This window comes from Temnothorax nylanderi, unplaced genomic scaffold (assembly GCF_030848795.1).
Source record: "Temnothorax nylanderi isolate EJ_2023f unplaced genomic scaffold, tnyl_v1.0 TNYL_tig0210_pilon, whole genome shotgun sequence".
Lineage (NCBI taxonomy): Eukaryota > Metazoa > Arthropoda > Insecta > Hymenoptera > Formicidae > Temnothorax > Temnothorax nylanderi.
The window spans coordinates 230,981-247,469 of record NW_027249272.1 but is presented as its reverse complement, the minus strand read 5'-3'; the positions used below and the strand labels follow the sequence as shown (position 1 = coordinate 247,469).

The window sequence follows — 16,489 nt, the reverse complement described above, 5'->3', positions numbered from 1 at the left end:
CGATGCAACGTTTATCGCGACTTGATTTACTCGCGCAGGAGTAATTTCTCGTTCGCCAGGTGACTGCAGTAAATATCGCGGATTCATGTCCAAGTTGAAGGTTCTCTTACGCTCTTCGACGCGCGAAAGTCGTAACAATCCGACTGCGGAATAGGGCAAGCCGCGCGTGCTGTGTTGCTCGCAAAACGCCGACGCTCGGCGTCGCAGCGTCGCGTCGGAGATGCGGGAACACGTCCGAGAAGGCGAGAACTACGGACCTTTGACGCGTAAAGCGTGTCCCGCGTGCGAACAAACGATCGTAAAACGTCGCTCTGGATCATTGGCCGATGATTGCAGGGGAAGAGATTTGAAATTTCCTTCTCGTGAACGCCATCGACACGTCGCGTAAAATTCGCGCGTGCTTTAACTAACTCGCACTAACTACTTAGTTAGTTTTAAGAGAAAATTGCCGATCCTCATTTAATTAGTTCCTAATTCACCCATGCAGTTCCTCATTAATTGAAACTAATGAGGAATCCCAAAATGTCTCATAGTAAAGCGAACCGGATAGAATCAACTCTTTAACTACGGAAAAGGCGTTATTTATATCCCAGGAAAAATTTTTTATATATCACATGTAAATTATGTCCATATTTTCTTTTCTTTTTCTAGTATAATGTTCATCATACAAGAAAAAAATAGAAAGAAGAATTAAAAAATAATTAAAAAGATAATTTTTGCATTGTTTTTTTAATAAAAAAAACCCATCATATATATGTATAATTATATATACGTAATAATCGTATAATATAAAATATAATTGTACGTAATTATATATAGAATATTATGTAATCTAATCGCAATTAATTTTACTTTTTGTAAAAATACCATGCAAGCGAATTATATTTCCAATTATTTTTCAATTATTATTCTTATTATTTTTCTTATATATCTATACAAACAGAGATTGTACAATAGAAAAAAAACACATGTGAACATATTTCATAATTATATAGATATGAAAAAATTTTTCTCGAGTACGTCGAGTGAAAAGTACGAAGTACCTGCAGTGGAAAAAATAACCTTTTATTTATGAAAATGTGTGACCGATTGATTGATTGTTAATGAAAAAACCATATATACAGTGACTGACTATATCCGCCATAAGGTTCTCAATTGAAGCGCATCGCAATTAAAGAGTTAAAATTAAGATATAATTAAGCAGACAAGAAATGCAAAAATATATAATAAAATCCTGTGCATTAGACATACCTATGATTTATTTCTCCGCGTATGCGTACGTTTATGCATGTTTTATATGACGACTGTGCAAAGCGATAAATATCGTTTGATAAGCAACGATACCTGTGATCCCCAATCGTAATAAAAATCGTTTCCAAATCGTAATAAAAATCGTGTACCTATATGCAACGGATCGGATTCGTTTTATGCAGGAGTCAGGAGATACGAGATGGACGAGCAGCTTCAGGCTTCAGACACCGCCAGAGTCGGCCAGAGGCGCCATCAGACACCCCGGCGGCCCCGGCGCTGCCGTACTTGCGCAGTAGCGTGTAGCGTGTGGCGTGCATTCAGGGCAAGTCGCCGAGATTGCGTTGCGATTCGACATCTGGTGAGAGGTTAAGTTTTGATACTAAATAGTAGAGTGTGTCAACAGTACGTTAAATTATGAAATAAGAAATCGTGGCGTGGATGTGATTAATATATATAGCAAAATGGATCCGGCTTTACTCAGAGAGCGAGAGCAATTCAAGAAGCGTGCTCTGACCACACCAGTGTGAGTATTTACGTTACTTTTGGCATCTATTGTTGTCGTACCCATTTACCGATAGCATTACATATATTTAAGACGAAATATTAGGAAAAAATAATAAACATTTATATATAGATATTTAATTTTATGCAGATACTTTTGTTTTATCTATCAAACCTTGTATCTATTAAGTCCAAGTACATAACCTATTATAGTGATATGATAGTAGTTTATCATATTATAATCATATCTGTAATACATATTATAATATTTGGATTATTTACGTAAAAATATAAATATATTTCTGATAATGGTGATTACAGAGTTGACAAGAAGAAGCAGGAGAAAGAAACTACGAAAGATGAGCCGCCAAAGAAGAAACCTAAAACATCGTTCGTATCTACAGGACCTAAATTGGACATGGTCAATTATAAAACCATGACTGGTAGTACGCAATACAAATTTGGCGTGTTAGCGAAGATAGTAAAACACATGAAAGCGAGGCATCAGGAAGGGGATGATCATCCGTTAACGTTGGAAGAGATTTTAGATGAAACAAATCAATTAGACGTTGGATCAAAGGTATCGTTTTCTATTATATTCCTATTTTGTATTGCTATTTGCTATCAAGGCAAACTATTTATTTTCCTTTTGTATACTTTCAGGTCAAACAATGGCTACAAACTGAAGCTTTAGTACAAAATCCTAAGATTGAAGTAACCGATGGTAGATTTGTCTTTAAACCTATGTATAAAATTAAAGATAAAAAATCCTTACTGAGACTTCTAAAACAGCACGATTTAAAAGGTCTCGGTGGTATATTACTGGAAGATATACAAGAAAGTTTGCCACATTGTGATAAGCATTTAAAAGTAAGTACAAATATGTAGAAACTTATTTCTGAACAATTATTCTGATTTCTGATTTTAAAAAATGCTAATATTCATATATTTCAGAATTTACAAAACGAGATATTGTATATTATACGACCGCTCGATAAGAAAAAGATTATTTTTTATAACGATAAGACAGCTCAATTCCCCATTGATGAAGAATTCCAAAAATTATGGAGAGCTGTTGCTGTAGATGCCATGGACGATCAGAAGATAGATGAATATCTTGAGAAACAAGGGATTAGGTCGATGCAGGATCATGGGCTCAAGAAGCCAGCACCAATCAAACGAAAGAAACCTGTTAATAGAAGGAAACAATTTAAGAAACCAAGAGATAATGAACATTTGGCAGATGTTTTGGAAACATACGATGATTAAGAATTTCCTGATTATTCTGCCATATCAAGTAAACTTACATAAAAATTATAAGAATAACTGAATGTAAATAAAGTAGGGATATTACTAAATTTGCTTCGTAAATATTATTCCAAGTAAAAATATTATGAAAAGTATCTTTAGACATTTTCATTTTTTTTGCCTGCGCGAATTATTACTACGTAACGCTACTTATATTCCAAATGTTCATTTACACCATAATAACACCATAATAGTAACTAAAATAAATTATTTATTGTTTATCAGTAGCTATAATTTATTTTAGGCATATAATAAATAAGTAAAACATTTATTATCATCTCACATTGTGTAAGTACAAGATAAATATAGAATTGTGTAAGTCTCAACACTTGTATAAACTATATATGTATAATTGATCACACACTCATCGTCAGCCTTTTTTAAATCTAAGAGACTGCTTGTTTAATTTGGTGGAATAGTAAAAAAGTTACAAAATATATTACTATTTTGTGATATAAGGATATTACAAAACCATTTAGAAATATTTTCTTTCTATATTACACCTTTCTCTGAACTTTTCTAATGCATTTTGAAACCGTAAGTTACGATTTAAGGAGTTTTTGTAGAGATATATTACAAAAATTTGTACATATTCCATATTATTTAATATGAATCTTACACTCTACAAATTAAAAACTGATACTTTCTTTGGTATTTCTTGCTTGGCCTTTCATTTATTACATGATAAACGACTATATTCCCGAATATCCTATATTCTTTTCACATTTTTCTTTAGATACAGTATCGATCTTTGATTCTGAGGGATTTCTTTTTTCTTATAATATACGTATATATATGTATGTTATAAAAAAAAAGATATATGCTTCGAATAACAATATTAATCTTTCGGTAAAGCAGAGTCACTTTTTCCTCGCGAATAAGCACGTGTCGCTTTACCACCGAGCATTCTGTCCAGCAAAGATTGTTTGTTTCTTCTTCTAGCTGCGAGAACTTCTCTGCATAATTCGTGAAAAGATTCCGCGACTTGAGCAACCTATGGAAGTTTGTTTGAACATTTAGAAGAGGCATAAAATATGAATAAAGCAATTTCAATGATAACTTATTCAAAATTGCAATTACCTGCTCAGCTGCAGTTACTTCACTAAACCAGCATTCGAAATCCTTCGCTAATATCTCTCCCTCCTCAGTACTGACTTGTCGTAAATGAACCATATCAGCTTTATTTCCAACAAGGGCAAGAGGCATCGCAGCTTCGGGATCAGCTACTGCGAGAGCTTCTTTTGCCTTTCTGACAAAATTGAAAGAATTTCTATCTGTTATCGAATAAACCAGTAACAAGCCGTCCGCTCGTAAAGTTTCCATCGATGGTAGCTCATTTTCACTCTAAAATTAAAGTATCATATAGAAACTATTTATAGACTAATATATAATTTGTGAGAGATTTGTTATATATACAAAAATTACCTTTGGACATGTATCTAAAATCTCAAAAAGAATTGGTTCCCCGTCAACTAGTACCTCGTGTTTGTATCTGGTTTCTAGAAAATAAAATAAAATTCACTCTTAATATAAATATACAATAACTATTATTTATAACACAAATACTTAATTTTGTGTAATAGTAAAATCACGATTCCATTTCTCGTGATATTTTATAATGTGCAGATTCTTCTTAAAAAGTTTTGAATTCTTTTTTTCTTTAAAAAGTTTGTAATCTGTAAAATGTTCATGTAAAGCCAATTTCACTGAAATAATTTTTCTCTAATTTATAGTCAATATCGCTTATTGTGTAATTGTCGATTTATTTGAAATTCCACGCAAGTGCGATTGTTTCATTCAACCACAAAATACAAATTAATTTAAGCGCAAAAATAAAAGCAAAGTAAGCGATATTAACCATTTTTGCATTGTTTATTACTTCTTGTCTTATTCATTAATTTATCTTTCAAATGATTAATAACACATCGTATTTTTTTCTTTCGTTTATAATGTATTTTAAAAAGTATTCTCCGAACAAGATAATGGTTTTGGTAGAATTGCTTTGTGATGATTCTCAAGCAAATATATAATAGAAAATAAATTATTCGCATTTAATATGTCACATAAACATATATTATTTTACACAATTAAGAATTTAATTGACTATACTGGCAATGATTATAATCGTGGTAATGATTATAATCGTCGTGACAAATCGTCACCGAGTTTCGACCAAGGATTCTGGTCATTCTAAAGTTGATGTAATTTTAGATGCTTATAATCCACGATTATAATTATTGCCAGTATAGTCAATTAAATTCTTAATTGTGTTAATTATTGACTGGCAAAGTAAATGTTACTTATTCGGTTTGAATATATTATTTTCTTATATATCTTATTCTATATTGCATAAAAAAGGAAATCTTCTCAGATTTAAATAGTTTTTTTCTTGAATTTGTCAAAAAGATTCGACGTGATTATTAATGTAAATTTCTATCATGAGAATATAGGTATAACAGAATAAATTTATGTATCATTAAGCAATTTCTCGGATCTGATTTACTTTGAGACGCTAACACGGCACGTGCTTCTCTCCTGTCTACGACCGCGTCTGAATTTGTGCAAAACGAAAAATTTTGTTCGAGTATCAACCTCGCATTAGCACCCGTTCTGTCTAGTGTCAAATTCGTCTTCGATAAATTTAGAACGGACGCGGACTGAGGTATGCAGAGGGAGAATATACTTACGCAGCCTTAGAAGCGGATTACAGTTGCTGGCAATTTTTCAAACTGACGCGCTATTCTATTATACATATACTTTGCCGCACATACGCCAGTTTTGTAAGATACACGAGTTAACAAAAAATCGATAACAAACGCGTCAACTTTATGATTATATTAGAAATCTAAATATTTTAATCGTCTTTCTACTGAGAAACTCAGCTAAAACTACTCTTAAAATGCGACATGATTTAACAAAGAAATCTTCAGAATTAATTTGATATTCGTAACGTCACATATTATCTTTACGATGCTAACGAATCTGCAGAATGTGGAAAATAAAGCGCGGTAATAGCTTGTTCATTGAATCGATCTGTAATATTAAGGAACAGCACATTTATTTTATTTTATATAAACTTTAAATATTTTGTAACAAATTTTCGACGACGAATTGACTAACGCAGTACAACGCTCAGTAGGCGTTGTTTTGCAGCATAGGTCCAACGGCCCAACGTGCCACACACATACACAAGGGGTCCGTTCCGTTTCACGCATATGTGCGCATTTTCTGTAGTAAACGTTACGTATGCTATAGATAAATGCGCGCATATGCGTGAAACGGAACGGACCCAAGGCCCAAGGTCGGCGCGGCCGCGACGCCGAGTCATTGTATTATCATTCGCACGACGGCGCTCGAACAAATACAGGTAGTGTCGCGAGCCGCTCCGTATATCGTCTCGTATTCCATCCCGAAATGCGATTGTTTCTTATGAACGATTATTAGCTTTCATCGGTTCGTGTAATTACTTTCGTGTAGCGTCTTACTATTTCTCAAAACGCGACAAAGCACTAAGAGCAAATGCGATCCCTGGATGATTAGAGATTGGATAACGCAAATATAATATAACGATTCACTGTATCAAGTAATTACGTAATCGAATGCTGTGATATATCATTTGATTTCGCATTTATTTCGAAATGTATACTGACCGGCAGGAATGCCTGGACATAATACATATACATATACATATATGTCATATACATATCAAAATGTCCAGGCATTCCTGCCGGTCAGTGTACATTGCACGTGCAATATTAAATTCTGATTTTAAGTTTATAGATTCGATCGGATTCGATGAATTATAATTAGTCATTAAATTGAACAAAACATCGCGACAACAGAACGGATTGACTTCGAATTGAGTGGCGTCGCGAATTTTTTTGATTAAAAAAAGATAGAAAGTAAGATTAAACCGAGATTAAAGTTAATCTGCATGGAAATGGACATTGATGTCGTTCTTCAATATTTATCAATCCCTTAAAATAGAATTCGGTATCCTTATAGATATGTATATATCGGAGCTTTAATAAATTGCATATATCGAGAAATACATATGTATATATATATATTCTATTAAAACCCGGTGTGTTAACAATTAATCGATAAAACAATCATCCCTTATGGAAAAATACTACAAAAATACTACAGAAACACTACTGTAGTTGCAAAAAAGTACAGAAAACTATAGTAAATATGACAGTAATTATTATAATTTTGTATGCTTTTTCGCATTTTTTCGCATACAGTAGCTTTTTCCATATATTTCTTTAAATATTGCATTCCGCAGCATTTGCTTTTTACTTTAACTCATGCCGCGTGAAGTTAACCGCGCGTTTTACGAATTCGTTCCGCCATTTTAGGCTCGTCCACTACTTTACTTTGCGCGACGTCGCGGATGTCAAACGTATCGTAGCATCGTTCGTTAATTTTCCTCGCGTCACTCCTCTGTCAAAACGTAACACAATACGTGCCGCGTGTGTAAGACCGTGTTGATTAACGTCAAGAATGCCGTGCAAGGTTTCGTACGTGCGAGTATCACGTTTCAATGATCCGCGCGCGCGATCCTAACCATGTTTTCGCGAGTGAGCTCCAGTTTAACATCGGGAGTGCCGCGTAAAGTGTCCCGCGATCGTCTTTAACAATCGGTGATCGTAATTAATGGTACTTCGCGAATGAGTTGTGACTTGTGTGAATGCCACGAAGAAGACATGAGAGGAGGAGCAGGCCTGGGAGGCATCGGGCATCGGCGGAGCAACCGTATAGGTGAGTAACTTAATATATAATTTATTACTAATTTATTCCCGCGACAGTCGCATGGTATATTCCGAGCGTCAATATATAATACATGCAATGTATAATATTATTCATTGTGCTGTGCAAATAATGTGTAGACGTGTCTTAACGCATTTACCATCTATGACAGTGACTGACATTGATTGTGAGCTTTCCATTTACGCCTTGTCGGTCATCGGTGACTGTCATGGAACGACAGTCAAATAAATACGTCACGTATTATATTTTTACGCAATTCAATACTATAAATTTACTATTAATTAAATGTTTCAGTGTTCTTCTTATTGTTAGTATAAAATAATTCAATTGGCGTGAACGAAAAATCATGTAAAGCACGCTTGGCGGTGAATGTGTTAAATCGTGTGTGCGCTTGCTCGATCCTAAGTATAAGCGAGGGAGTACAAACAAACACGAATGATCAACTATCCGCATCAATGAGTTCGAATGGCATTTACAGGACAGCGGCACTATTTGCGTTCATTGAAGCAGATTGTTCATTCATGTTTGTTCGCCGATCGCTTGCTCTGAATTCGACTCTAAATATATACATGTATTTAACACTGGAACTACACCCAAAAGGTGACTGACCCAAAGGGATCAAAATGAAATGTTTAACATTTTTTAAAATAATTATTACTCATTTTGAAAATATCTTAATTTCTGAAATTTTCCTTAACTTTTATTGATACAGATAAGTATACACAGAGGTGATTTATTTTATAAATTCATTTTCTCTTTGTCTCTTTCTTTCTAAGATTTCTATGTAGTATATCTAGATTCTATAGATATACCGGGTCATTTTGACCCCTCATAAAATGTCGGTGAAATTTTGATTACATTCGCATTTCAGAGGTTTCTCATGAACTCTTAGGATTCTTCCAGGACTGGAAGTAAATCCACCTCGGTATAATACATAGACTAATTAGACTATCTTACAAAATATGTCATATGCAATGTGTGCTTTGTATGAGTAAACTATTGCATCTGGAATGTATTTTGTCACATGTATTGCTGTCACATAGAAATTTTGCAAAATACGTCATATGCAAGGTGTAATGTGAACAAACTATTAGACATGTATTGTTATTGTGCTAGTTTACAAGAAATAAAAAAATATGACGAATTAATACGGAAGATAATGGCCACTATATATTGCACATTGCTCCATATGCGACCTGCCTTAGAAAGGTAGAGACAGCGAGAGAGAGAGAGAGAGAGAGAGAGAGAGAGAGAGAGAGAGAGAGAGAGAGAGAGAGAGAGAGAGAGAGAGAGAGAGAGAGAGAGAGAGAGAGAGAGAGAGAGAGAGAGAGAGATGTACAAAAAAATAAGCGTAAAACAAGTGTATTCGTAGCTGGTGTCGAGTTCTGCTCCATCACAAAATTATAACTTGCTTTCGAGAAATAACTGATTTCTGAGTTGCTAAAAAGTAAAATATTAAAATCTATATTTCAGTAGAAGGAATTTGAGACGCACAAATCACAATTTAGAATTGCATCTCATTGACAATGGGATATAAATCTTACAATTAGTTGTAACCTTTTCATTCATAATTTTTGAGATTGCATTTGATTTTTTCCAATATAAAGGTAATTTTTCAACAAGCATATCAAAATGCAAATATACACTTATAAATAATTTTATCCGTAGTAACATATGTTTTTTTCATATTTTTGTTTTCTTACAAATAAGAAAGATGTTATGTATCATTTATTTTTTAAGAATAATAATCTTATTTCGAATTTCTCCTGAATCAAAATGTAAAAAAAATATATAAATATGCATTCTTGAATATCGTGTTTTTTCGAAAACAAGTTATCCTCTTGGTAGAAATAGGTATTATAGGTTAATCTTCGGTAGTTCTAGTGTTAATATGTTTAAGATTTATAAGATATGTTTACGATTTGCATTGTTGATATAAAATATAACAATAAGATTATTGTTTTTTAAATTTTGGAAAACATTATTTGCATGATATTAGTCCTCTTCAGAAATTAGTTATTTTGTTAAATATTTCTAAATAATAATAAGTGAAATAGAACCGATATAAATCTTACAATTAATTAAAGAAGATGCCATTTTCGGTCGGGCTAAATCTTGATAGCCTAATAATAATATTTCTGTATGAATTTTGTATACCTTTTTCAATTTAATAAGCTGCTCATTGATTATTTGTCGACACAGCTTTTGGTTAAAATAATAAATCCACTTAAAATCAATAATAGATTTAATTTTTGATGCTAATAAGCATTCTATTTAAATCACTGTAAAAAATTTATTGCAAAAAATATTACCCCATTAAAAAAATACAAGTAAAACATCCGAAGCGTACAGTAATTATTTTTGAAATATTAATTATTGAGCGCTATTGTGTAATTTAAACATATTTATGTTTTTCAGATCAAAGTTTGTGTTACAACTCCGCTGCTGCGCATCATATCTATGTAAGTTAATTTATTTTTTTTTTACCTTGAGATAAGGGATCTGTGAAATGGATCTAAAAATCATTATTAATACATTTATTTATATGTGAAATGTCAGACAGAAAGTGGAAAATAAAAAATTATTTTCCATATCTCTCATTTCATAGATCCATTATTTTAAAATTAATGGCCTTATACGACATATCAGGAAAAAGGACAAAAGCGATAGAAAATATTTTGCAAATACAGCAAACGCGATAAAAAAGTAATAAATAATGAATAATGATTTTTGTAAAACAGAATTTGCTTCGAATTTTGATAAAAACATTTCTCTTACATACTTTATATATTTTTTACCGAGCACGCATAGATAAGATATTTAATAAACGCGTTGCCTTTTTAGAGTTTCGATTTAAAAGACTCGCACTTCGACAACTTAGCTCGACGTCTTTTTTAATGCGATTTTCCATCATATTTTTGTATTGTAATAGACATTTTATTTACGCTGATTTATTTAAACTCATTTTATTTACCTACTTAGTGATACAACAATTTGGCGCGTATACAGAGTGTCACGATACCTACAACGCGGCCAAGTTAGATCGTGTTAAGTCGCTAACAGAAACCGCGAACAGAAATATTTGCGTACCAGTTTAAGTCCAATAAATCGACAGTTATACCGACGTATAATACGATACGCATCGGAACGATATTCATGGCTGTATTGGTAACTGCATATTGACAGTCATTAAATGTGCGTTAAACGTATGTTTCCACTTTAATTATCGTAATGAAACATGAGGCCGTAGAGGAGAGAAAATAGAAAACAGAAAGATAGGGTAGTGAGAGACGATAGAATACTAGAGAGAGAAAATTTCTCGCAAGATAATCGTGCAATATTTGAATGGTATCAGGTTTCACGCGAATAATCGTTTCAGTTCTCAGCTGTGATTACAGTCTCACAATTAATTTTTAATTTAAATGTGATTTTTAATCCGTTTGCGTCTCAAGATACGAGATTATACTTCCAAGTGTCTCAACCGATAAACAAGACTTTTGAGACAAGTTTCAAGTAACTATAAATATACGGGCCTAAGACCTTTCTCACCTGATTGATGATCGTATTCCCCGATGTATCTCCTCGTCAGAAATCTCACTGTCAATGCTGAAACATAATGGAAATATATACTGCTCGCGTATGCAGTTCAAGCGTGACATAATTATGTTGTACGCGGTATAATTGAGTTGGCAAACTATAATGACAGGCTACTCGCGCAACGTCGCGTCTCGAATTCGTATGCATCGCAGTGATCTACATTTCGTCCGTTTGTTACAGTCGCATCTATTTATGCAAGAGAAAATCAACACGAAAATACTCTCGCTCTCGGTGTCATGATTGTTGTGCTATAAACTATATTTAATATCTCTAATATTTAACCACACGTTGCAAATTCAAGAAACTAGGAATTAGTAATTGAATCTATATAACTAACTCTCTTGTATAATTATTTCCAACTGCGCAGCAGAAGAATTCATACATACATTATGAAGTTATATTTATATATCATATATACATTTATATGATATCTATATCATCTAATTTTTATTTAATATAACCATAATATTATTTCAATGTAAATTCATATGACTCGTATAACTCTTTTCATGTACCGGAATTTAATCAAAAAGCGAGATTAATATTTTATCTTTATATGAAATATTTTCTCATTGTTTCAATACTGGACGTAACAGTTTTCAATTGTAAGAAAACTTGCAAGATCCGTAACTGGATCTGACAAATATAGAAATACATCTAGACGAAACGTTCACTGTTTCTACGGCACTTAATCTTCGACGCTCTATTGAAGCGATGTTCGTTCCATTAGTCTCAATGTTTTGCGTGAAAGTGATGAAAAGAGGTTGATCTCGCACTGACACATGATCTTCTCGATATGATACTGCAACTGAACATATTGCGATTCAATCGGGAGAAACGAGAGCTACAACCTAGTGACACGCTTCGAGGTATATACCACACTATTTTTACCACGAACTCGAATCTACCACGGCGCCACAAAACCTTGCGCGATGCATTAACGCCACCGTAGCTTATTTCATTTTGGACGCGTGCGGTAAATACATGTACGGTAAATACAGTAAATACTTTCTTTTCGAATACGAAAACCGCCGATTTACATCGGTTCGAGTAAGGTCGGCAATCAATCCAAGTTTAATTTTTTGACTGTAAAGTTAACGTTCCGTAAAATTAATAAATCAATATGAATTGGACAATTTACTATTTAAAAAAATGGAAAAAGGCAATTTTTAAGCCAAATTAATTTAGTACAATAAATTTGTTCGTTTATAAATGGATTCGTGCAAATATTGTATAAACTAAACTAAACAAATATATAAAAATTCTATGAGTGTAGATATTAAAATTTGTGTAGGATGTATACCTATATATCTCTGCCTGAAATATATTGTCTAAAATATAGGTCGATTTTTTTATCGTCACGGGCACGTAGATGTTTCGAAGGACAGCTAATTTATTAGCGATTGGTTTATTTGCGTTCGAAATTTGTGGACCAAGATCATTGAGATGCCGCTTCGTTTCTCCTCGCTTTAATTCCAATGTTATTAAAAGTTTAGAATTTAGCTCTAAATTCTTAGACACATCGAATTTTCTTAACAAATCTTGTTACAAAAATAAAGCAAAAATTAGAAGCAAAACTCAATTGAAAACAGATAAATATTGAAACAAAACAAAGAGAAATGTGAAAGATTTTCGAAAAAGAATTTAAAATATATCTGCAAAATTAGAACGATACTTTTGAATTATTTTTGTGTTTGGATATTATCCATTTAATATAAAATACATGATTATTCTATTCTTTATTCACATCGCACAATAAGTTATCAGAGAAAATATCTTCTACATGCTATATTACGATATCTTTCAGATGTTTGCGTTGCTTGAAACGTAGAAGAAATAATATTTTCTCGATATAAAGTTTCGATCATAAAGGAATTTTATGGAAAGCATGACGAATCGAAACTCGATGAAGATCCAAGGCGGATTTTGAAGTAAAATTTTATAAATAGCAACCACGTATTTTGCAGCCAACAGAAAAGACGCACAGTTCTGGCGAGGACGGACCAATTATTTATTCACCTATGCCTTTACACTTGCCATTACCAAAAATACACGCGGTTAGCTACTCTCAGGGTCCTCAACGCATATCTCTTATATGTATGTATCTTCATCACGTGGAATGGATGGAACGTGATTCTTACGTGCTACTTGCATGCGTACTTGCACTTGAATTTAGAGTGTCGATCGTTTACTATACAAGATTTTTTTTTTCGAAATACATCTCCTATATTTGTTATTTGTTCTCTCGTTCTTCTCTTTGCAATTGTTTGTTTGCAGAACAACAGCGCGACTTCCATGCAATAATGTAGTGTGTAATAGATTTTGTTCTTAATGAGAATTAGAAGAATTAGAGCGTAGCTGCGCGAAAGTATTTCTCAAAGTCTGCTATTAAAATATTTTTTGATTGACGTAATTAACTTTTAATGATTAGAGCTAGGAAACGTTTGAAAATTATATTATAGTTAAATAGAAAATCATAAAAAACTGCAAGCATAACTTTGGAATGTGGAAATTCTTTTATGAAAATTGTATTTTTATTATTAATTTGATTGTTCTATAAGAAACAGCAGTCCGTTTCTCGTTATGCAGTGATTGCATTCTTATTTCTTGATGTATAAGAAAGATGTTTCATGGAAATTCTATCTTTTTCGTCACGTTAATTTTAATCATTTTAATTCATAGCACTTTTACTTTACAATTTTATTATATTAATATTAATATTTGCATTAATATAGAAAACTCAATTACGTTTTAATATGGATTTATTATGGAAATTTCGTTTTATCGAGATACATTCACTTACCGCTTTTGCCAACTCCTGGTGCTCCTATCACAGCCACCTTAACTTCGCACAGCGAACTCTTCTTTCTTCTGATACCTCTGATCGCATTTGACGTCATACTATAGGCATTTGTCACTATAGAAAAATAAATTAAAATGATATTGAGATTATCATACGAAAAATCTAACAAATCTAAGAGAGTTAAATGCATATTAAATTATTCTCTGCCGCGAAGCAGTTTTTTGATCGACACGGACGATGAAAGATAAAGAATGATCTCAAAATATGAAAATAATTTTTAATACTTTGCTATTACAAAATGAAAAATATTACGCTTCTATGAAAAGAGAGCAATTTATATAAACTATAGTCATTACTATTATTTTAATTAATAACGGTTTATTATGAACAATTTATTATAACTTATAATTAATAAATTAATTATTACTATATAATTATATGAATAATTAATATTAATCAGTCTCTCTCTTTTTCTCTCTCTCTCTCTCTCTCTCTCTCTCTCTCTCTCTCTCTCTCTCTCTCTCTCAATGTTACTATTACTATGAATTTAAAAATTTACATGCATTAAAAAATTACATTTAATTGAAGGATTACTCGCGTGTTTTGTACTTATTATTAAGCTTGGTCGCGAGATTAGTACTCCGTTGTTTTTTTGGATTACCGAACTACGATCTATTTATCGGGTGTTCCATTTCCTCTAGAGCGCAATAAAAAAAGCGAAAATTTTTACGGCACTTAGTGGCATCCGCCGCTTGTTTCTCTTTGGGCGCGTGTTTGAATAAGTCGCGCTACACTTCGAAAGAAGGTGGGAGCAACACGAACGCCTGTCTAGAAACGAGAGAAAGAGAGACAGAGCGAGGAGCGGATAAGAAGAGAAGGCAAGATGTGACGGGTACATTAATAGAACGGTTTGCACACACATGTTCCGTGGAATCTCGGGAATTTCTTCCACTGTCTAACAATGTACCGGGGTTACGAATATCGGGCGCGATGATAATGCGGTTTATTACGAAATTTCCATGTAATCTCGTGCGCGATAACGTAGATTTAACGTCGCCTCTGAATTCATTAAAGTCCACAGCGACTATTTAATCATAACATATTTTTAATTTATGATCGGTAAACAGTTAATAAATCTCCGAACAGCTGTATGCGGAACTGAAAATGCGCCAAATACTTTCCTCTTAATCTCTAAAACGTTAAAGTATGCACCGATGTATTTAACGACACATTTTCCTAAATGAATGCACGTTAATGGGTCTTGGAACATTTCATCGCATAACAAAGTAGACGCGATCACATAGCGTATATTGCGTATAAGATATAAATAGGTATCGTAAAAATATAATATTTAACACAAGTAAATGTACTTTTTCGCCGAGAGATACTTTCAGCCTTTCATTGTATAAGTGTGGAACATTTCTTAATCTGTTTTTCCATCTATTTTAATATTTTACAATGTTATGGCATTACTTAATAGTATATGAAAAAAGCTATCACAGATTTAAACAATAAAACTATAAAATGAATAAAATACAATTGAATTATTTTTCACGTTTCGAAAAACTCTACTCTTAAACTATTACATTTTTAAACCGTATTAAGCTTTATACTGTCTGGTATCATATAAAGATATACATGATTATTGATATGTGATGATTTCGATACATGATCGTTTTCATCGATGAAAAATAAAAATACAATATCGATCAGCAGCCTATAAGCAAATATACGCTATCTATTATGTGTAACTATATATATTTAAGGTACTCTGGAACTTACCGAGTCAGCTAAAATACACTCCGCTACAACACCGGTACAACACTATTGTTTTATTGTTCCGCTTTACACGTTCTACCGGTTCATATCGCGATCAAAGTGTTCGTCGAATAAGGAATGCATAGCTCTAAAATATGCTCTTGAATATGAAATATAGAACGTTTTGCAGAATTACCTATTGACAATTAATTTTGAGGCTTAAGATCAAAAGATTGTACGCGCGCGATGCAGACTTGCCACTGGCGATAGGGCATAGCAAATCTGTTTGCCTGATCGCGCGATTGAATCATAAGGAGACGGAAGAAGATAGATCGGTTGATAATCGCGCGTCTGTCACGTGAACGGCAATAGTTTCGTTCGAATTCGCGGCTTCGTGAACCACCGCGGCTCTTGGCCTCAGCGCGACTGTCTCGTCCCATTCTCTTCTGGCGGCTCGCGAGGCCCGCCGGTTCCCTTATTGCTCTTAAGCCATGTACA

At 33.1% G+C, this 16,489-nt stretch overlaps 2 protein-coding genes across 3 annotated transcripts; one reads left to right on the top strand and one right to left on the bottom strand.

Annotated features, from left to right (window-relative positions):
* Positions 1-1,557: 1,557 nt before the first annotated feature.
* Positions 1,558-3,544, top strand: Tfiiebeta (transcription factor IIEbeta). Its single transcript, XM_071717345.1, has 4 exons — positions 1,558-1,774; positions 2,074-2,332; positions 2,416-2,622; positions 2,707-3,544. The coding sequence occupies exons 1-4, from the start codon at positions 1,713-1,715 to the stop codon at positions 3,019-3,021; spliced, it is 843 nt and encodes a 280-aa protein (XP_071573446.1). The 5' UTR covers positions 1,558-1,712; the 3' UTR covers positions 3,022-3,544.
* Positions 3,313-16,474, bottom strand: LOC139779103 (ras-related and estrogen-regulated growth inhibitor). Of its 2 annotated transcripts, XM_071717346.1 has the most exons (6): positions 16,016-16,474; positions 14,234-14,347; positions 11,383-11,439; positions 4,486-4,559; positions 4,141-4,404; positions 3,313-4,054 (listed from the first exon to the last, which is right to left on the bottom strand). In XM_071717346.1, exons 2-6 carry the CDS (start codon positions 14,328-14,330, stop codon positions 3,899-3,901), a joined length of 648 nt encoding a protein of 215 aa, XP_071573447.1. In that variant the 5' UTR covers positions 14,331-14,347; positions 16,016-16,474; the 3' UTR covers positions 3,313-3,898. The 2 variants fall into 2 exon arrangements, with proteins under 2 accessions (XP_071573447.1, XP_071573448.1); XM_071717347.1 differs by lacking the exons at positions 14,234-14,347; positions 16,016-16,474 and adding an exon at positions 12,211-12,304.
* Positions 16,475-16,489: the final 15 nt, after the last annotated feature.

Excerpts from the sequence above, each read along its gene's own strand:
- LOC139779103 (XM_071717346.1), bottom strand. The coding sequence starts at position 14,330 with ATGACGTCAAATGCGATCAGAGGTATCAGAAGAAAGAAGAGTTCGCTG. Across the intron at positions 4,560-11,382 it reads GGAATACGATCATCAATCAG|AAACCAGATACAAACACGAG; the intron begins GTGAGAAAGGTC and ends TTTATTTTCTAG. Across the intron at positions 4,055-4,140 it reads AAGTAACTGCAGCTGAGCAG|GTTGCTCAAGTCGCGGAATC; the intron begins GTAATTGCAATT and ends AAACTTCCATAG.
- Tfiiebeta (XM_071717345.1), top strand. The coding sequence starts at position 1,713 with ATGGATCCGGCTTTACTCAGAGAGCGAGAGCAATTCAAGAAGCGTGCT. Across the intron at positions 2,333-2,415 it reads AATTAGACGTTGGATCAAAG|GTCAAACAATGGCTACAAAC; the intron begins GTATCGTTTTCT and ends GTATACTTTCAG. Across the intron at positions 2,623-2,706 it reads ATTGTGATAAGCATTTAAAA|AATTTACAAAACGAGATATT; the intron begins GTAAGTACAAAT and ends CATATATTTCAG.